At 56.7% G+C, this 21,936-nt stretch overlaps 1 protein-coding gene across 3 annotated transcripts in view; it reads left to right on the forward strand.

Annotated features, from left to right (window-relative positions):
• SMG6 (SMG6 nonsense mediated mRNA decay factor) overlaps window positions 1-21,936 on the forward strand; it is a 108,306-nt gene that overhangs the window by 78,422 nt on the left and 7,948 nt on the right. For 2 of the 3 annotated variants that reach the window (XM_005493652.4, XM_074557218.1), the window contains exons 14-15: window positions 12,558-12,734; window positions 15,626-15,772. In XM_005493652.4, coding sequence (XP_005493709.3) covers window positions 12,558-12,734; window positions 15,626-15,772 — 324 coding nt within the window. Of the gene's footprint in view, window positions 1-12,557; window positions 12,735-15,622; window positions 15,773-21,936 lie in introns of all 3 variants that reach the window. The other variant, XM_074557217.1, reaches the window with a different exon arrangement.

Raw genomic sequence — 21,936 nt, forward strand, 5'->3', positions numbered from 1 at the left:
GAGGATCAGCCCAGCCCATGGGTGCTGCAGCTCCTTTAATGCAGCCTTGGCCGGGTTTTGGGGTATCCCCAGCGGGCTGCAGTGGGGTTTGGATAGCCCAGCCCTGCTCAGCACAGCCTGTCCGAGTTCCCAAACAGCCCCCAGCCACCTTATCAAACTCTAGTGATTATCAGCTCATTTGTGATTGCAGCTCTTCGCTTGCAAAGTGCCTTAAGGAGATGCAGGGAGAGAGAGGAGAAGGCTGTGTGAGGTTCCACAGGAATCTTTGTTGAATCAGGGACAACTCTTCTGCCAAGCTGGGCTAAAGTAGGGTTTTTTATACGGTACAGAGGTTTTGGGAACTGTCCAGTAGTAGGGGTCGAGGGGAATGTGACCTATAGTGTTACAGAGATATAAGCAAGGTGGAAAAAAGGGTTTCTAAGGTCCAGTTATCATGACTCAGCATTTCCTACCTCAGGCTGCTGAACGCCATGGAGGCACTGCAGGTCCTGGGCCCTGCTGCACTCCTTGGCCCTGGGGAGCAGCTGAGGCCTGGCTGATCCCAGGAAGGCTCCCTGGAAGGCCGGGGTGCAGCGTGGCTCTGCCGGATGCTCTCACGCCTGCCCGGGGCTGTGCCTTCCCTTCCCACCCCCGGGGAGCCCCACCTGCCCCTGCTGCCTCTGCAGACACATGGTGCCTTGTCTTTGTGTTTGCTTTAGTGTGGGAGGGCTCCACGCTGAACTCCTGGAGCTTTTAAGCTATTGTTAGTGCCGGGCAGCTTTACAGGCATGGCCCCAGCCCTAACAAAGGCAATTAGGATGCTATTCTGTTGGAGCTTTGGGGATGAGAGATTTCTAGTGTCTGGAAGGAGCAGTTTGGAAAGGGCATAATCTAATGCAGAAGATGAAGACAAAGGCATTTTGGAGGCAGGATGTGGGGAAAATGGGGGCATGAGATGCTCAGAGGGCAGGATTGGGGATGCGGGATCCCAGCAGCTCAGGGTGAAAGGGTGGAGTGAGCAGGAATAATAGAGATGCTGCTCTGGGCAGGTACAGGGAGGTTTTTCTGCAGGATTGGGGGTGCAGGAGCCCAGCAGCTCAGGGTGCAAGGGTGGAATGAGCAGGAATAACAGAGATGCTGCTCTGGGCAGGTACAGGGAGGTGTTTTTGCTGGGGTGGGGTGAAGGGGGAAGGGGAAGAGTTGGGTGCTCTGTCCTTGGGCAGGAAATGATGGTTCTGGTGAGAAAAGTGTGGGGTGGAAAAAGCCCCAAGGTGTGACAACGACTAGAGTGTCACCCTGCAGAGTAGTGAGCAAAGGAGATGGAGGTGACAGCTGGGACAGGAGTGTCACAGGGCTGCCGAGTGACCTTGGAGGTGGCACAGGAGGGCTGGGGGAGCAGCAGAGGGTCACAAGGGCCAGCAGCAGCGTGTGCTTGGTGCGATTCACCCAGGGCGAGTCAGGAGGCCGTTCCCAGTCACAGGGCTCGAGTTGCATTTCTTGCTGCTGGCTCCTTCCTCGCTTGGCTTTTCCAGCATCTGATCTGAGTGTTTGTTTGCTTCCAGTGATTTCAGTTGTTTTCTATTTTAGCTCCTGACCCCGAGTGCCTGGGCTGGGGCAGGCAGGCACCGTTTGAAAGCCGCCACTTGGCGGCAATAACTGTTCGAGCCGCGGAGCAGCACCCATCTAACCCCTCTTTTCACACACTCGGAGCTTCCCAAACATTAACCTTTGGATTAAAATTTTCCATGCTTGGTCTCTCCCCAGATGTGATGTCTGAGCTTTGGTTTGGGTTCATGTTTTTCCTGTTTGCTGGATTCGTATTATGGGAGAATGAAAGAAATACTTTTCCCATTTACAAAAAAAAAAAAAATTATAGTCTTCATTTATTTGGGCTTGGTTTTTTGTTTTTTTTTTTTCATTCAGGGATTCACCAAAAATGGTTGGAGTTTGAAACTGAAAATAATCAGCTTGGCTGTTGTCACAGTAGTCAGGGTAGTGCCACAGCTCCAGATGTGTGACACTGTGGGTACCACCAGCACAGCCTGCTCAGCCCACTCCAGGTACATGCAGGCACTGCCAGCAGAGCCAGGAGAGCCTTGCTGTGAGTCAGCCTGAGTAACTCCAGATCTGCAAGAGGGCGTCTGGCTTTTTTGTTTTTGAGAAAAGAGGGGGAAAAAAAGTTGTTTTTCAGGCTGCACATGCAGGCTGCCGATGCCGGGGCTGCGCAGGCTCCTGGGCTGGGTGAGTCAGGCACAGGGCTCATCCCCTGCTCCCACTGCAGCTCATGGCACAGCCAGGAGATGACATGCTGGGGACACAGCCATGTCCTTGCCCCTGTGGCTCAGCTCCTGCCCCAAGCCCCCTGTGCAGCGTGGCTGTCACTGCCCTCCTTTGCAGCACAACCTGCCTCCTTTCACCTGATACCACCAAGGGGCTGCACCGTTCCTTGTCCTGAAGCCAAACACTCAGATCCCACTCTTTGACACCGTCTTCTCCACCTTGGACAATGCTCTGCGTTTCCCTGCGTTGATTTTTTATTTTATTTTTTGCTGGCTGCTGCACCCTTCCTTTGTGCTCCAAGTCTGCTCGCTGCTCATCGGGTGGGGACCTGTGCTGCTCACACCAGCACTTGTAATGTCTGGCCTGCAGCTCTGCCAGAGGCCAGAATTGGCTCTGGGTGCACGGCTGGATCGCGAGGACGGTGTTAGATGGAGGGTGGAGTGAGTGAATACCCCTCTCTTCCTACTGTGCTTTCAGGAAATGTCTCTAATGCAGCTGTAAGTGTGAATGAAGTCAAAAGTATGGATTGGTGCCCCTGCTCCAGCCCACCCCACTTGTCGGGGCCCATCCAGAGTCCCCACCCTATTGTTCTGCTTCAGCTCCTCCGTTTCGGGGCAGGGGCCCTGCTCTGCACTCAGCATCCCACTCCCGAGAGGAGGAGCTCTCCTGAAAACAAAGACACAGCGAATAGCTTTCCTTTCCCCATGAGCCAACGTTCCAATTCCTCCTTCCCTTCCCTTCCCTAGGTGTGTTTGCAGTTCTTGGCCCAGCTGGAAGCGAGCAACTGCAAGGCTCAGGCCATTAATCATTTGCCAGAAAAGCTGAGTATTGGGTATAAGTAGCAGAGCTGTGCTTGCTGCTTCCTTAAAGCAGAGCAGGATCTGCGTGGGCCAGAGCTCAGGGCCAGTGCTGCAAATCACCTCTCTACTAGGCTAAGGGAGCATGTCCTGCTTGGAGCAGCCCCTCCTGGAAGAGGACACGGGCTCTCAGGCACAGGAACGTCATCGGGAGTCCCCTAAGTGGCAGCATTTCACTGTGAAGCAAAACAGAGCGTTTGTCCCTCCCTGAAGTGGCTGCTGGAAGTGGTGTGAGCCTCTTCCCGCCCTGCCCCAGCCCGGAGCGTGCTGCCAGCGCGGTTCTTGCGGTGGGGGGGAAATGCCAGTGTTGGGAATATCTCTGGGGCTGTGGTGTCCCAGCCAGCCGAGCTGTGGTGGCATTTTTCTGGTGTTATTCCATTGCCTGCCAGCCATGGTGGCATTTTTCTGGTGTTATTCCACTGCCTGCTGTATCCCCACCCTCTGTTTTCAAGGGAATTCAACGCTGGCCTCGGAGGAGCTCCTCCCTGCACATGGCAGCCCCGTGAGCTGCCCTTGCACCAGGGTTTTGTTAGTTCAAAGCAAAGCAGCTTCTCCTTCCCCTTCCAAAGCTGAGGAGAGGCAGAGTGCCCTGAGCTTCCCAGCAGCATCCAGGGCTGGTGAGGCGTGTGAGCAGCATCAGGGCAGCTCGGCACTGACGTTGCTCTGTCTGGAGTCTGGTTTGTGGAGCAGAGGTTTCTCATCCCATGGCTCTGACTCAGGTATCTGTTTCCTCTGATGTGGGCAGCCATCACTGGAGCTTTTGCCCTGGGCACACTGTTGTTTTGTGTCCCTAAGGGGTGGTGGGAGTTGTGGGAGAGCTCCCCAAGTGCTGCCACAGCTGGACGGTGTTGTGGATCCCTGGGGTGGGAAAAGCAGAATTGCAGGAGCAGCATCTCTGTGTTCTAAAGTTCCCCTAAAATTGGTGGGATGAGCATCCAGTTTGTGTCCCAGACTAAAAAGTCTGAAGGAAAGGAAATACACCCACCTTGACTCAGGCGAGTGAGTGCACTTTTAAGTCAGATTTTGGGCTGTTGCTGGGTGCCAGCTCAAGGACCCTCAGCTCTCTACTCCACATCCAGCTCCACATAAGAGCAACACCAAATTCCTTTGGCACTGGATGCTTAGGAGGGATCTTTTGTGGTATTTCTTTGGCTGCATTTGCTGGCCAAACAGCCCTGCCTGAATTCAATACCGTTGTGCCACTGGCACTAACCACTCTGACCAGTTTACCTAGAGAGGGGTCCCAGTTCAGCAGGTTGGGATTATCACCCGCTGAGAATTGCTGGTGTTTGAGGAAGTGAAAACCCTCTGGGGAGGCTGCGAGCAGTGGCCAGGTGGGAGCTTTGCTGCTTTAGGAGGTTTTAGTGGTTCTCATTAAAACAGTCTCCTGTAGACTCAGTTTCCTAAAAGAAGAGGAGAAAATTCCAAACGCTTTCATCCCAGTTCAAGTATCCACCAGGGCAGGGAACTGTGGAAGTTACGGTGGGATCTCAGATGACATTCTCTGGAAAGAAAACTTAATAGAGTGCAAGTATGAAATGCTCAGGCCAGAGCAGCTGTGCCCTCTGCAAGGGCTTGGCCAGACCTCTCCCTCGCCTGTGCTGGGTAAGGAAGAGCAGAAAGGGGGAAATCAAGGGTCTGCTGGAGGAGCCCCTCTGCTTTGGAAGCCTTTGGCACCTCTGTGAGATATTTAAATGACAGACAGACATATAGGGATCTGTAAATACTCATTTGGTGCCAACTAAACCACAAAGAAGATACAGCATTTGTGGTCCAAGGAAGTTTAAATATTTGTGGTCAAACTTAAAATTCGACATAAAACTCTCATCTGCAGTGGAAGGCAGCCAGGAACTGCATGGAGAACGTATAAGCTGTGTAAACTCACAGAAATGGCTTCCCAGCCAGCTCTGCCAGGACCAGGCAGAATATTCCAGCTCTTGCCTCTCTGCCTGAAGCAGAGGTGACACAGGAAGGGCAGGAGGTGGATTGGACAGGTGGGGGCTGTCAAAGTGAGCTCTGGTTTGCACCTTTTTTTTTGCTATTTTTATTTTGTAGATTGCCAGCCCTGCTTCCCCGTTCCTGTGCTGTCATGCTTTTCCTTCCACCACCCAACTTGCCACTGTCACAGCACTGTGTGACACTGCTGCTTTGTCCTGTGGGACAGGAATCTCTGAGCTACCCAGTGGGTGAAATCCTGGGGCAGTTTCTCATTGTCTCCATGGGCAATCCTTGGGAAAGAGTTTGTGCTGCTGGTGAATCTTCAGGGTTTCCTCTTGTGAGCCCCCAGCAGGGCCAGCTCCAGAGACACATTCCGGAGCAGGGAGGGTGCCAGATAACCACAGCAGTGTCCCCACAGCACAGGGCAGCCTGCACTGGGCTCCTGCCCCTTTTTTCCCCCCTCCACATATCCTGCAGAAAGGGCTCTGTCTCAGGGCACTGTCGCAAGAGCTCCCTGAGATTTGCAATCGAGATGTTGGATTGAACATTCATCAGCCGCATTTCCCAAATTCCAGGAGAGACAGATCCCAGTCCTGGCACAGCAACGCAGTCTCTGGTCACCAGCGTGGCCCCACAAGCAAATATACCCAAAAAACACCCAGGGTGGAGAGATGGGGGTGGCCCTGCCTTGTCCCCAGCACCAGTGTCCTCTGATGGTGGCCTCAGAGGAAGGGCAGCGTGCGGCTGCTGAGAGCAGAGCTGTCGCCTTTCCCTTACTAAGCAATCCTCCCTTCCTCCACCGAAGAGCCTGCTAACCACTTTCTTATCTGTCTGAACTCTGCAAAACAATCTCTGGCAAGGCAGGCATCCTCCGAAATGGCAGAGGAAATAAATTCCCCCAGTCCCCGAAAAGGAAAAGACCGGAGGCTCCTGCGGCAGGCAGGGAGAGCAGCCCGTGCCCTGGGAGAGCTGTCAGTGGTGCCATGTTGGCTTTGCTGAGGATAAGGAGCTTGCCTTCCTCCTTCCCCAGCCTGGGACCACAGGTTAGGGGCAGGATTTCAGGGATTTGTCTTTCCTGGTTTGTGTTCCAGTAGGATTTGCAAGGGAGAAGCAGAGCGGGCTCCTTTGGACTTGGTTTTTCTCATGGCTTTACTTTTTCTCTTTCTTTCCTTGGGATGTTTGGGGATGTGCTGGGAGACAGGAAGGCACTGAGGTGGCTGTAACAGGGAGTCCCTGTGTGTGAGTCACTGTCTCTCTCACAGCTGTGATTTTTCAGCCCCTCGTTCACATGACAGACAATTTAAATATGTGGTCTTGTGCTCAAGGCTTCACCTTGAAGAGCAGAAATGCCCTGGATGTGTCACTGCTGCGGGGATCAGCACATGTGGTCATGGTGGGTGGATGCAAATTCTTTCTTCAGTGAAAATTCCTGCAGAAATTCCTGCAGTGTCTTACTGGAGGCACCATTTTGCTCCGTGGAGGAGCCCACAGCCTCTGCTGAGCTGTTGGCACCAATCCCTGAGGGCACGAGGAGAATCAGACACTCACAAACCAGATGAAACATCCCCGTTACTCACTGGAAGCTTCCTGTATCCCATCATCTTCTCAGGGACTGCTCTGGTGGGGGTAAAATCAAACAAGCTGAGGAGCCACCTCCTGCCTACGAGGTGTCAGATGCAGCCTGCAGCCAACTGCAAATGCTGCTGCTCCCTGGATCTGACAATGAAGTTCTTTAGCACATTTAACAGGTGAGTAAGACATTAGGGCAAGTCTTTCCAAGCATCAGTGGAAGCCAAAAGCTTGGTTTGGAATCCAGCAGGAACTTTCCTCTCCAGGCTGTGTAGCTCCAGGGATGGAGTTGGTCCTGGGCTGGGCTGTGTCAGCTCTCCAGGCCATCCTGGGCACAGGAACCTGAGGTGGATCTGGAGGATGGTTTTTCATCTGGAACATGGTTTTTCATCTGGAACATCTGCTTTGGCTTTGGTGTGACTCTTCCACAAAATTAACTAAAGGTTCCTGCAGGACCCTCAGAGGTATTTTGGCTCCAAGCCCCAGAGCTGCTCACAGCTTCCCCTCTGTCCTACACCCTGATGTCCTACAGCTGCCAGCAGTGACAGGTACCAGAACCTTGGCAGGGATCTGTGTAGGCCACTCAGGGCTTCTTGTGGTCTCTGACCCCAAAAACTGGGTGACTCAGCTCAGATCCATCCCTTTGCACCTTTATGTCACCCATGTGTATTCTCTGCATCACTGCTCTGGATGAGGCAGGCCCAGCAAGCCCTGGGGATGGTGGGCAGCTGGCTCCCTTTCCATGCTGCTTTCCAGCTTTAAAGGCCAGTCCTGGCTGAGCTGAGTGGCCTTTAAAGCTGGAAAGACGGAGGTGTTTGCCAGGCCAGAGCACATCTGCTGTGATGACTCGTCTGAGACTGTGTGTGCCCCAGTGCAGGGGCTGGAGCTGTGCCTGGGTGAGGCTCAGCATGCTGGGAGAGAGTTTGGGATGAGACATGGCCACACTCTCTCTTTGGAGAGTGGTTCTCCAGCTGTGGCCACGGGGAAGAGCAACTGGAATGGTTCTTCTCTGTCTTCCTTGGGTGTTTTCTCGTGCTCCTCTCGGTGATGGAGAATCTGGCAGGGATGTGGCAGATCCTTTTCCCAGATGTGCTCTCTGCTTGGTGCACAGGATCCAGCAGTGAGATCCATCCAAGCCAGAGGTGCCTTGGTTTGGTCCCTGCTGTGGCTCTCTGGGGTCGCACACAGTCCCCCGAGCCTGCTTGTGGGGTTAGTTGAAATTAAAAGTTTCTCTGAGAGACCTGTGCCTGCAGACAGCTCTCAGCTGCCGAAACCAGGGTTACACCCAGCTGTGAGTGCCTCTGCCCAGCTGCTTTGGACACCTTGGGCCTCCCTGCCCAGGACCCAAACCCCTCCAGGCTGTGTTTGGGGCTCCTCGGGAGGGGAACAAACCCAGGGGAGTTGGGCTGTGATGAGTGCAGGCTTGAACCCAGCCCAGCTTCTGTGCAAGCCTGTGAGATTAAAACCCAGAAGGGATGAGACCAGAGGAGGCAGGCGCTTTCCTTTGTGCTCCTCCTCCGAGCTGGCTCTCCAGGGATGGGAGGAGGCAGCCCAGGGCACAGGGAGGCACTGAGCCATGGCCTGCCTGGATGTTTTGCAGGGTCAGTGCAAACGGTTCAGCTGGGCAGGGCAGTCCCTGCGTGGTTTAGATTGTTTAGGGCTCACTTGGTCTCAGCATCGCTCAGCTACTTCAGCTAAGACATGTTTAAAATGATGTGGCAAAAACAGTGTTATCCCCACTCTGGATCGTGCTGGAGCTTGGCTCTGAGTCCCTGTCCTATCCCGTTCCCATCTCCCAATCTGGGATGGGATCTCTCCATGCTATGACTCAAACTTCTCATGTCCTTTTCTCCTTCTGAATGCAGCTGTCAGGATGTGCTGGTGTCTCCCCCTCTCACACAGGAATGCAGAGCCGGCAATGGCAGCCTGTCCTCTGAGCAATCTCTTCTCCAGAGCTGCTGCCTCCTGTTTTGCCGAGGGGGGAATCAGCCAGGATCCCTGCACACACAGAGCAGCAGTGGGGACCGTGTCCCCCCGGGATGTCGCAGGTCCCCATGGCTGAGCAGGGCTCCCCTGGCCAGCTGGCTGGGCTGCCGGAGGCTCTTTGGACTTAGCTGAAGGAATCTGCATTCCTGCCTCCCAGTTGTTTGCTCTTTAGGACGCTGTGTAAAATTAACAAGTTGTAAAAGTTGATTGAAGGCGGCGGAGGGTGTGACAGGGATTTTGGGAGCCGCGGGAGGGAGAGCGGCGTGCGGAGCAGCGGGGCCTGCCCGGGGGCAGAGGCTGCTCTGACCCAAAGCGAGAGCCAGGGCTGGTTTCTGGTGCTGTCACCAGCACCAGGTGCAGGTGTCCCCCCAGGCACAGAGCTCACAGCAAGCCCTTCCCTCCCCTTAAATCTTCTGGAGGACATGTGGTGCTGTGCTGTGGAGTCCTATGCTCTTTCTCTTCTGCCTGTTTTATCAGTGGGGGGAAATGCAGCTGAGACCATAGAGGGGATCAGCTTCATTAGATCTGGGATGCCCTGGTTGGAGTGGGGAACCTCACTGACCGCTGGCAGGAGGTGACACTCGTGAGGTCCTGGTGGCCCTGGCACTGCAGAGTGGCTTTGAAAACACAACAGCTGGTACAGTTAATGCTGCAGCCCTGTGGGTCTCAACAGGCAGTCAGTGCGTGTTAATGTGTGTCCCGCTGTGTCTTACTCAATGATCAGTATGTTAATGTGTGACCCACGAATTAGCAGTCGGCTAATGAGCCTCGGCAGCGTGGCCAAGCAGCAGTGGGTGGCTGGTGCTGGAGCAGGGGGTGAGCGTGTCTGATGGAGCAGGAGGTTGGGAACGTGTCCCCTCCAGCCCCGATGGCGATCAGGGCAGCCAGAGCCGCCTCAGTCCCACGCCTGGCCCACAGCCACGTGTCCCCGAGAGGCACCGCGGTGGCGAGGGGCTCTGGGCTGGCTCTGGGGAACTGAGCCCGGGTCACGGACGGGGGCACCAGACCACTTCAGCAATTCTCATTTTCGGTTTTCCTTTGAGAGCGGCTGCGTTCGTGTCAGGCCTATTTTCATACCCAGCAGTGACTCGGAGCCAGGCTTTCGGTTCCTGCTGTCGCCCTGCACGGAGGGGGGAGGGCTCTGTTCCCCGCTGGGGCTGAGGTGTGTGCTGCCACATCACCAGAGACACCCCCACCGTGCCATTTCACACTGCCATTCCTCCAGGAAAGCCGGGCACAGCTCCCACTGTCCCCACCACACCCCGCTGGCATTGCCACCTGCGCTGGGCGAGCACCATCTTGGTGATCCCGGCGCTGCCACTCACATTTCCACCCTGAAACAGGAAGTTTGTGCCCCGGGCGGGTTGCTGGGCGACACGCAAGGTCCCTGTCCGTGTCCCTGGGTGCCAGTCACGGGTCACTTCTTTCCCAGCCTGGCTGCCGGCAGCCCGGGGCTCTGCCGCGTCCTCCCCGGGCAGGGCTGCACGTGATGGGGATGTGCAGAGCATTTACTCCTTCCCTGTTTTTCATTCATGTGGGCTGGAAAAATGTGTTCATGAGACGAGTTGCTGTGGCATTATGTCATGGGCCTTTTGGTTGGGCTTTTTTCCCCCTACAGCAGATGAGCTGGATTTAAGCATGTGCTGTGCTGGCTTGGCAGGAAATCTGGTGTTTCCTACTGGTTTCTTCTTCAGGGGAGGAAGGAGTGATCCCACCTGCCCTTGTCCCCAGCCAGGGGTGAGGGAAGCTCTTCTGAGTTTTGCCCAGTCATTCCTGATCCAAGAGGCTCAGGTTTAAGCCTTTGTGGAGCAATGGCTGCACTGCAGCTGTGTCAGCACTCAGCCCCTCGTGAAAACCTCATGGATGTGACTTTTATTTCTAGAGGTGTCTTGAGAAATCCCTCAGGACTGGGGTCAGGATGGGGCACCATCTCTTCCCCATCTATACAAACAGTTCCTGCATCCCCTTCCCCACTCCTGCTGTTCTTGGCCACATCCTGGCATCCCCTGGCACGTGGCTGGTGGTGGTGGGCACTCTGCTTGCCCAGCAGCCTGGGCACAACAGAACTGCTGATACCCAGCCTGGAAAATCCCTGGGCAGAAGTTACCCCGTGTGAGTCAGGCTGGGTCTCCGTGGCGTTAGCCCATGGAGCTGGGGGTGAAGCCAGTGGTGAGGTTTCCACCACTTCCCTCAGCTGCAGCCCAGAGCTCTCAGGAACTCTCAGGAGGGATCTTTCCCATGACAGCCATTCCCACTTCGCTTGTGTTCTCTTTCCTTTGGACTTTCCCCTGCACACAATCATTCCTAAAGGAGAGCCAGGAGATTGGAAATGTTCCTGTGGTGACACTTGCAGGGATTGCTCCTGGCTGGATGTCACAAGCAGCAAAAGGCTGTCCTGGGACAGAGGGTCCCCAGCAGCTCCTGGAGCTGCTGAGCTGGTGTCACCTTGTCCTTTGCCCACCTCAGTACCATAGGACACATTTTATAGCTGCAGAATCAGTGGTTATGAATCTGTTGATCCTCAAAATACTAATTCCTGTGATCACCCTGCTCACACCACCTCCCTGCAGCAGCAGCCACCTCTGTGGGGAGGACAGGGCTTCTCCTGCCATGCAGGTACAGGGGGACAGGAGGATTTCAGGGGGACACCTACCAGCAGAGGCAGCCCCAGGTGCACGAGGGTGCCTCGCTCCGGCAGCAGCCGAGGTGGAAGGTTGGAGGTCAGAGCAGGGTCAGGTTTTTGACACGCACGGCAGAGACACAGTGGTTAAAATTAGCCTCAGAGAGGAAACTGGCAGTGCTGTGGAAGAGCAGAAGTTTCCTCTCATGGCAGCCTGGTGCAGCGGGGCCAGTGCCACTGCCAGCCCTGGCTCACTGAGGCACCAGTGGGGACAAGGTGATGTCCAGCACCTGGCCTGGCATCCCATGGTGTGTGTCTGGCTGTGAGGCACCCAGCCCTCTCCCCGGCTTCAGAATCCCAGTCCTGGCAGCCTGCAGAGACCTTTTTGGGATGAGGGTCTCTGAGACTGCTTTGGTCTATGAGCACAGCAAACCCAGGGTGGTTTGGGGGCAGGGGAAACTCAGGCGTCAGCACAGGCTTTGTGTCCGTAGTGTGTAGCGCTTTTAATCTCGTTTGCTGACTTTCTCCCGATAAATCTGCAGCTCCCTGGGGGTGACCCCAGTCAGCAGGAAGCACCAGGGGAGAGCTGTGCAGGTGCAGAGCCCTGCTGCAAGGGGACAAGGCTGAGCCAAGGCCAGGCGTGGCAGAGGTGCCGGCTGAGGCTGTGCCGCGCGGGACGGGGCTGCAGAGGCACCGGGCTCCCGTGCTCTGGAAACTCCATTTGAGAGCCTCATAAATTGGATAATTACCCAAGCTATTGAGTTTCCTTCAGGCCAGATCCGTCCCAGCCTCCCCAGCAGGGCTCCCCAGTTGGTCTGTGAGATGGGCCTGTGGGACGGGGTCGGGCTGGAGGTGAGATGGAGCTCAGGTTTTCTCAAATGCCCCCACCCTCTCACCCTCACACCTGCATCCCTCCACAGCTCTTAGGGGGGAAATCCAGCAATGAAGCCAAAAGGAAACAGAGGGATAGGCCACATCATTGATCTCTCATGGTTCACCAGGATTTTCCTTCATTTGCTGGGGCTGGGCAGGGGGCTGGCTGTGCCCTGGGAGTCCTGCAGCCCTGGAGTGCTCAGAGGAAGCAGGACAGGATTGGTGCTGAATGTCCTGACTTTGCCTGCCTCCTTTTCCCTGGGGACTACAGAGCAAGGCAAACCCTTCCAGCCATGTTTAGAAAAGGGGCACCCCTCACATCCCAGTGGTGCTGCCTGCATCCCACTGAGCCTTCTATCCCCAACATTTCCCCCTGGTCGTTACTCATCTGCTCCCCTTTGCACTGACTTTGTTTTCCTTTCCCTCTCCCCAACCCCCTCGTCCTCACCCCGTAGGTTATTGCAGCCGACTGCAAGAGGGTCACAGTTCTGAAGTATTTCCTGGAAGCCCTTTGTGGACAAGAAGAGCCTTTGCTGGCATTCAAGGGTGGAAAATATGTGTCAGTGGCACCCGTCCCAGACGCCATGGGAAAGGAAATGGGAAGCCAAGAGGGAAAACAACTGGAAGATCAGGTACCGTGCGGGAAGAGCGCGCCTCGGTGAAGGAAGAATCACCCCTGTGGGGCCCAGCCTCTGCCTGCCCTGCAGCTCCCGCTATTTATAGCTGGCCTAGCTGCGTGTGCATTTTCTGGGGGGAGGCAGGGGGGGCAAATGGTGCACAGCCCTTGTCTCCTGAGTGTGCTTCGCTCGTGCCCTTTCCTGCCAGCCCGGCCCGCCCGCCTCTATCTCGCGCCGCTATGAGTTCCAGATGCTGCTTTCTTCATACCCAGGGTGGGGGCAGCTTTAATAACGTGCAGCAGCACGGCCCCTGGAGAGGAGGTGGGCGAGGGGGTGTCAGGGTTCAGCTTCAGGATCAAGTTTATAGCCGTGGAGCTGGTTGAGCAGCGGCCTGAGCTCCAGCCTCCAGCACACGTACAGGAAGAGCTGACATTGGCGCCCCGTCCCTCCCCTGCCTCTCACATCCTGATGTGATTAAGGAATTCAACTCTTGTTTTTCTGCCCTTGCTTGTTCCTGTAGGCCTTGCTTCACTCCAGGCTCCGTGTGTGTGTTTAAGGGCCCTGCCAGCTGCTCTGCAGGTTGACTCCTTTCTTCTGTTTAATCTTGCAGTTGGAAAGGCCAGGGAAACAGGAGAGAGGAGCAGAGGCACTGGGAACGGGAGGCTGGGTGGCCTGGTGCTGCCCAGGCTCACTCTGGCTCCCCTCCCTGTGCTGGGGCCGGGCACTCAGAGCCACGGGGATGTCACCCTGAGCAGGGACAGCACCTCTTCTCTGTCCCATGGGAACTGAAAGTCAGAAAGCTCACAGAGAAACCCAGAGCAGTGCTGTACCCAGCACCCTCCTTGTCCCAGCTGAGCAGGGGACAGCAAATCCCCAGGCAAGAGTTGTCTCTGTAAGGTGGGAGACCTGGATCTTTGTCCTATTCTGGAGAAGGTGCTGGAGGTTTTCAAGCTGGCCTGTGGGATATGGGAGGGTGTTTAGATTCTTCCCAGTGTCATGACAGGGATGGTCCTGTTCTTCAGAAAGCTCCTTTTGTTGGCTCAGTCCCTCCAGTTCTTGCTGTGAGCAAGCACAGTACCAGGAGAGCTCCCTCCTGCCCCGTCCCCACAGTCTCTGCTCAGCTGTGGGAATCTCTCCATGAGCTGGTTGTGCAACCCTGGAGCTTCCCTTTGGGCTCTGATCTCAAGGGAGCTTGCAGCTCCCCAGAGTGACCACCAGCACTGTGGGGCTAGCAGGTCCTGACCCCCCCAGCAGATCTGCATCAGACAGAGGCTTGTCCGTGGGACCCTGGTGTGACACTGTCCCTCTGGCTGCATCCCCCCATCCCCTGTGGTCCAGGCTGTCCCAGCAGAGGGAAGTGAGCCTGAGGGCTCCCATCTTCCTCGTTCCCATGGCTAAAAGGTCACAGGGAGAGAAGAGAAGGTGGTTCTGTGGCCTGGGTGAAATGATTGAGTGCACGACTGTGCAGCACTGGGGTTGTTCTAAATTAAGACCACGAGTCCCTGCTGCTGACACGTGTCATGGCAGCCTGCACAGGGCAGGGAGTGGAGCCCTGCTCTTGCCCTCTGTGCAGGGTCTGTCTCCTGCAGCCCTCCAGGGCTCAGAGCAGGTTTTTCTGGCCAGATGCCATCTGGAAATTCTACCCAGCCCCATCACAAGCCTTGGATTTTGTGCAGAGAAGGGAGGATGGGGAGTGGCATGGCTTGGGAAGGCCACCATGATCACTGGGGAGCAAGTTTGGCTGCATGAGGTGAGGGGTGTGCAGGCAGCAGTGGAGAGTTGGGCAGCACATGTGGGACACATGTTGAGGAGCAGAGATTTGTGGGCTCCCCTTTGGGTGTGGAATGAGTGGGGAGAGTAGCAAGGCTTGGGCAGAAGATTGTTGTGAGTGATGGCCAGTTAAGACACCAGCCACCACCTCTGATCCTCCTGTATCCCAGAGAAAGGCCAGTGTGGGAAAGGCCAGTGTGGCCTCCACCTCAGGTCGGAGCAGCATGGCTCCTTCCGGGCTCTCCAGCTCAGGCAGTGCAGGCACACTAGAAATGGTCTGCAGGACTGGTGGGGAAGGGTCTCTAGGAGAGGAAGAAGATGCAGTGTGGGCAGGAGGTTGGAGAAGCAGGGACCCTTGAATTCAGCCAAGACAAGGTTCCTGGAGAGCAGGAGCATGGCAAAAGCTGACTAGAAGTAGGGTGGAAATGTTAACAGAGGAAGTCATTAACTGTTGAAATGAGTGACCTTGAGACACAGTGGATGCTCCCTCATGTGGAGCTTTAAAATCAAGATTTTTGAACATCTCTTTCTGCAGCATCTGTTCCAGATCAGCTGGAAGCTTTGGGGTGGGTGCAGGAATCTCTCTGGCCTGCTCAGAGGTCAGAATGGAGAAGGGCACCTGAGTTAGTGGATGGATCTGAGGTTCCTGTCAGGATGAGCAGCCCATGTGCCCTGTGGGATGGGACAGCAGTGTTAGAGCAGCCTTGTACTGCCCTGGTGCAGGAAGAAGCAGCCTGAAGCAGCCAGGCAAAGCAGAGAGACAGGGAAATACCATGATTTCACAGAACTGGAGGCAATAAAACATCAGTGACTCACCCAAGGCTGTGGGAAGAGTTTCCCAAGGTGAGGAAGAGGGTGTGATTTTAGAACAGAGCATAAAGCTGGGCTGCCCTTGCCCAGCCTGGTTGCTGCCTTTCCTGCCCATTATCTCCTGTCTCACCTTGTCATTTCCTGATGGTTTACTATTTATTTGGCTTCTTTTGGATGTTTAGAAATAGTCAGGAGTGATGCACTGCCTGGCAGGGATTTGTCTGCTGGAAAAGGAAGAGCAGAAAGAGAATGATCCCTGCCACCAGCATCCCTTACAGTGACTGCCCTCCTGTTCTTTTCTCTCTTTCTGCATTTCCTGCAAGAAGGAGGATGATGTGAGGATTGAGGCCTTTGAAGATGACTCTGAGACTGAAGGCAGTGGAGGAGAGATGGACATCAAGGAGCTCAGAGCCAAAAAGCAAGCACTGGCCAGGAAAGTGGCAGAGCAGCAGCGCCGCCAGGACAAGATTCAGGTAGGATGGGTTGACCCCACCTTGCTGTGCCAGAGGTGCACAGCTGTTTTCTCACCATGCTTCAAATGCTGTCCCATGGCACCTTAACCTTCCTGGGTGTAATGCCACGTGCTGCCTCTGTGAAACCCAGCAGCAAACAGCTGTCGTCCTTTGGAAGGTCCAAATCTGGCTTGCTGTGCCCACCCTGGGTAAGAAATGTGGGTTTCTGCCCTCGCAGGCCTTGAAATAAAGGTTTTGGGGACTCTCTTGAAGGCAGACACAGCTTCCCTGTGGAGCTGCCAGCTCACCCAGGAGTGGCAGGGCAGTGCTTTGGCTGCAGTGCAGTGCAGTGTGTGCCAGGCAGCGAGCTGTGCCCCAGGGCAGCAGCTTCTCTGTGTGTGTGCCAGCGAGCTGTGCCCCCACCCAGGGCAGAGGCTCCGTGACAGCCAGGTTTGGTGAGAAATCAGCCTTCCTGTGCAGCGGGGCACAGACAAGGGAGAGGGTGGGACGTGAACAGCAGAGTTCATGCAGGAGCCAGCGGCGGAAAAATAGTCAGTGCAGGGCTGCTGGAGCCAGAACGTTGCCATCGTTATGGGGACAAACAGACGGGATGCAGGTGATCCTGGCCTGGCCCTGGCCTGATGAGAGCGTGTTTCCCAGTGGGAGCTGGTGAAGTAAACTGGTTGAACTGGGAGCAGATGCACCCTGTTGCTTTAAGAGCAATCTCACATGCATGGATGGCTGTTGGCTGCCTCCTCTCTCGCAACCCCTCTTCCTCCAGCCTCACGGCCCAGATGAGGATTTCTCAGCAGAGGAAAAATTCTCCCTGGCTCCCCTCCCCCTCACCTCCGCCCTCTCTAATGCCCAGGGCCCTTCACTTCCATAATTCTTCATTTTCCAGCCTTGAACGTAAGCCAGACACATCTGTCTGGCCATATGCGTGAACTCTGCAGTGTGTGCCGAGGTGGTTGTAAAACAGGGCTGCTGAAGGCCCTACTGGGAGAGCCTGCACATGTGTACCCTCGGGCTACTGGCGCCGGGCCCAGAACCACTGCGCTTCGCTTTTCCAAACCCACCCCAACCTTTGCAGATTTCGCCTTTTTTCTCTCTTTTTTTACCCCCCCACTTTTTTTTTTTTTTTTCATTTGAATTCAGAGCAATCCATATCAAGGTAGAAGTTTGTGTGCAGGGAGGGAGGGGCCGCCCCCACAAGCGAGTCCATTATTGTTGGCAGGTACCTGGGTCACGTTAATGCGAGGAGGAAGAAAGAGCAGCAACGCAAAAAAACAGTGAGAGATTGGAGAGATGGGCCGTAAATTAAAGCGGCCTGAAGCCTTCCAGCCTCCCATGGTTGTTAAGAGGGAGGTGTAAGTAAATTCCCCACTTCCCAGTGCCTTGTACAGACACAGCAAACAGGAACTGCACATGTTCGGGGAGGGCAGCGCTGCAGCTGCACCGGGGCCCCCCGGGATGGCCGCTGCCCACTCTGCAGGGACAGTGGGGGCTGCCTGATGCTGTCAGGGGCTTTCTCCCCCCGGCCTGCTCCTCCCTTCCTCCTCAGCCGTGCTGGGGCCGATGCTCGCAGGCAGAGAGAGGTCAGAATGAGGGTGTGGGCAGCTTCAGGGGCTGCACAGCTGAGAGCTGAGGTGCACTTGGAGGCTGAAAGAGCGGGGTGGAGGAGAAGTCCTTGGGGCTTCAGTAAAGTCATCCAGGCTGTGGCTGGCTGGGAATGGCCTGGAGCAGAACATGTGTGCTTGCCCCAGTGCTCTCCCTGCCCGGGTACTGACCACGCAGCTGGAGCAGCAGAGGAGCTGGGGTGGAAAATGCTGCTGGGGGAGGCCAGGTTGGAGCCAGCTCAGCATCCACCCCCTCCACTTTCCCTCTTAACCTGTGATCCTTGACCTTTCTGCTCTTCCCGACAGATTTAGTGTTTCATGGGAGCTGGGGAGCTTTTCCCTTCCCTGTTACAGCCTCTCATTCACTGCCCACCTAGGGAATGTCAGCTGCTCTCCAAGTCACCCTTTCATTTTTCTGGGGACAAGGCACAGCTCCATCCGAGTCCAGCAGATGTGGCTCCTGGCTCAGCACACAGGACTCAGGTCCAGGTGCTGTGGCTGCCTCCTGTGGAATCTGTGATGCTGTGTGCAGTCCCCCAGGGTGCAAAGCCTTCATCTCTTGGCTATGTGGTTTCTTTCTGTGCCTAAGGAGAGCACAGTGTCACAGCCTCACCTGGGATTTGCAGAGTGGTATTTCTCATGGATCTGCCTTCTCCCCTGCAGGTTTTCCTGCCTTTGCCCTGCTCCCCAGTCTCTGGCAGCCCAGCTGCGCTGCTGATTGACACCTTGAGGGGGATTTGAGCTTCACTGCTCTCCTTAGGCCCCTGTCCCTGTCCTGGCTACCTGCAGGACTGTGGCTTGAGCTGCTGGGGCAGCACAGGTCCAGGCAGGATAAATGGCAAATGGGTGGCCCTCAGCCAGCACCAGCTTTAGAGGGAGCTCAGCTCAGCTCCATTCCCCTACACAAGCACAGACCCCAGAACTATTGCTCTGAGAAGAAAGATAGACCGGAGCAGGGTCAGGTTTCTTGTGTCCCTGGTCAGCTCCAGATGCCAAGCAGCTTCCTGGCTGCACTGCCAGCCTGCCACTGCCCTCACCACATTCCCACACTGGGACAGAGCTGGTGCCAGCTGCTGACAGCAGGGATGCATCAGCACGAGGTGAAAAACCCGGCACATCTCAGGTGTTCAGAGGGAGGAGAGAGCAGGCAGGCAGGTGGACAAGAAGAGGTGGCAGCAACACCGCTGGGGCAGGCAGCTCTCTGAGACAGGGCTGTCCCCAAGCCACAGCGTGTCCTGCTGCTTGGCCAGGGCTGTCCCCAAGCCACAGCGTGTCCTGCTGCTTGGCCAGCCCTCGGTCCATGCTGTTCAGCCTCCCCTGTCCTTTGTGCCGCCGCTGCACGCTGGGAGCGGTCGAGTTTCCTGACCGGTTGAAAACATCCCACCTGAAACATAACAGGCTCTTCCTCTGGATGCTGCTATTGTTTTGCTCAGCATTACAGAAGCAGCTCAACCGGGGACTGCCAATTATGACATGTCTTCCCAAAATAGCCTCTCTCCTGTCCCTTCTGAGCCCACGGAACGGCCGCCCCCTTAAGATGCAGCCGCTCCTTTGTGGCGGTAGTGTGAGTAAGTGGCTAAATTTAGCCGTGTCCCATTCACGCTCTCGCTCCCGCAGGAACAATGCGGCGGGCGCACACGCACAGCACCTGCCTGGAGCGGGTGCCTGCTGCCTGCGGAAGGCGCACACCCACCCACGGCGGCTCCGCCACGGCGGCGGCCCCGGTGCGCTACCAGCCACGGGGCACGTTCGCTCCCGAGGAAGACGCTGGGGACGAGCCTTGGGAGGAGGAAGCCCTGGAGCAGAGAGGCTTGGAGGAGGCATTGTTCTCGGCCCTGGAAAATCCGATCCCCGCGGAGAGCGCGGGGTTGGAAGGGGCAGCGGCGCCGGCTCTGGCCGCGGTTGGGGAGAGGGTGGTGGCGGCACGGAGGTGGTGGCAGGATGGTGCTGGCCTGAGCGGTGTGACCCCGTGTGACCCGGCGCTTTTCTGTTCGGCCTCTCTGCCATCCCGGCACCACGGGCAGAGGAGTTCTGGGGTCCGTGTGCCCAGCTCCAGGGTCAGTGTGGAGCCTTCTCCTTGTCTGTGCTGGCGGTGGATCCCCTCAGTTCGCCCCCTTGTCGCTCCGCACAAAGCCCTGGTTTTTGGGGGACCCGTTCCCTGCCCTCGCTAGGAGCCCTCACCCGGCCATCGGCTTCCGGGGAATTCCCCAGGTGATGGCAGCTGATGGATGAGCTGGGAATTTGGGACTGTGCGTGCAGGAGTGTCTGCTCTCAGTGCTGCCACCAGCTGGGGCAGCCGGGGGAGCCACCTCCGGCTCTGGCCCAGCTCCCGGGAGAAGCCCCCGTGGCCGGACAGCGGGATGGGGAGGGGGCTGCGGGTGCTGGCAGCGCTGACATTGCAGTGTGCGGGTGCAGGAGGCGAGGGGAGTGGAGCTGGCAGCCCAGGAGAGCACAAGGAGCCCCTGGTCTCAGAGCTCCACTGCCACGTCCAGCACTGTGGGGTCACCCTGCCACTGAGTTGAGCCAAGCCGAGCCTATTTGTTTAACCCAAATAAGCCAAAGCTGAAATGCAGCTGCCCCAAAACACTCGGGCCAGGGCGAAGCTGTACCTCTGCTGTTCCATCCACCCTGGTTTCCAAAGCCCACCTCCCAGCAGGGCACACAGGCCACCACCTCCCTGTCCTCATTTTAGGGACCCTGAGACACTGTGGGACCAGCAGCTCGCCTCTGGCAACCCTAAAAGCACAGAAGCTGAGTCCCAAACATGAACATCCCAATCCACACCCGCATGGGACCGTGCCCCACTGACCGGCAGAAGGGTTAAGGCAGAACTGGCCTCCCCGGTTCTGCCGCACATGGGCTCCCTTTCATCTCTGGCGTGGGGCCAGCCAGCGTCCGCATGAATCACAGGCCACTCCTCTCTCCCCCAAACCCCTTGGCCAGAGGCTTCTGCAGCCTTTTACTCACACAAACAAAAATAAATCTCGCTGCCGGCCTCTGAACTCTGCAGAGGCGAGTTTCCCTCTGGCTCCCCGAGCGGCCCGGAGCTGTGCGCGGGGACTTGGCACGCTCCCCGCCGACCTCGCTCTTTCACTCCCGGCGCATCCTGTGTCCTTCTCTCACCGGGCGGCCCGGGGAGCGGAATGGGACGTGACGGCCGGCACAGGCCTGGCTGGAGGCTGCCAGGAATCGGCCGGGTACGGCCCTGCCGGGGCAAATGCCACACACGAGGGTGCTGCCCTCCCCGGCCCCAGGGGGAGCTGAGCAGGTCAGCGGGTCCTGCTGACGCTGCCGAGGTCACCTGCACGGGCTGGGCTGAGTCACAGGCTCAGGAAGTGAATTGGGGTGCAGGGGGGTCCCCTCCTGCCACCAGCTCTTGTTCACATAGCACTGTCACTGTTTGCGTGGTTTCACCCCCACTTCCTGCAGCTTCAGGGCCATTGACCTCTGTGGCAGCCCCACGAGGGACTTGCCACTCTCTGAGGCCTTTCTCTATGTCCCCAAGGCAGGTGGAGCAGGCTCCAGTGCCTCCCACGGACAAGCAGCTCCTCCCACACCCCAAAACCCTGTGGTGACACCCCAGCTGCTGTTGTCCTTGTGGTGAGGGGGCAGCAGCAGCTCCATGCTGGGGTTGGTTCCAGGTTGTCCCTGATTGTCGCAGTTCCTGTGCCACCAGTGAGTGCCAAGGCAGAGCACAGGAGGGGATGGCATCTAGCACATGGCTGGTACAGAGCTGCAGCCTGGGGACACTGCTGTGTCCTCTGTGTGATGGAGATGGCATGTCCTCCTGCTGGCATGCAGCACACAGGACCTGACATGCCCCCTGCTCTGCCTGCCTCCCCTGAGGGTTTGTGGGACCAGCACTGCCAGAAGGAGGGTGGGAGGCACGTGGTGAGGTTCTGCTTGCTGCCTTGCCTGGAGACACTTGTGGGAGGTGGCAGCATCAAGCTGCCTTGATTTAAAGCCAGATGACAACACTTGGAAATGAATTAAAAACCACTTCTTTCCATGGCCACTGCTGGCCCATGCAGCTCGTTGTTCCAGGGTTTGGCATGACTGAGGGAGGGTTGGGATCCTCGCTGTGGGCAGGGGGAGCTCCCCATACCTTGGGCAGGACAGGGTTGGTGGTCACCACGTGTGCCCAGGGCACGTCTGGTGGGTCCAAGCCCGATCTCAGAAGGGTTTGCATGGTGGATGTGTTCCACAGCTCTGCTGTGCTCCATGGGTGACCGGTTCCTATTAGAGGCAGCAAACATCAGCGAGTCCAGGGAAGCTATTTTTAAGCAGAGGAAGCACTAGAATAGCATCCTGAGTTTTTTAAGCCTGTGGCTTACTGAAGAGCCCAAGTCCTTCGAGAGCCTCGAAAGTCATACGTGAGCTCTGGGGTCCCGTTTTGGCAGCTGCCTTGGGCCAGAGGTCCAGGTGCAGCCCAGAGGGCGGCCAGCCAGCCCCAGCAGACCCTCCCCCTGTGAGTGTGAGCACCTCTGCTCTCTGTGGGTGTGAAGGGCTCGACCAAGGACAGTGCTGTGAGCTTTCAGGGCTGGAACCCACCTGGTTTCCCAGCTGGAT

The sequence above is a fragment of the Zonotrichia albicollis genome, chromosome 22 (assembly GCF_047830755.1).
Source record: "Zonotrichia albicollis isolate bZonAlb1 chromosome 22, bZonAlb1.hap1, whole genome shotgun sequence".
Taxonomy (NCBI): Eukaryota; Metazoa; Chordata; class Aves; order Passeriformes; family Passerellidae; genus Zonotrichia; species Zonotrichia albicollis.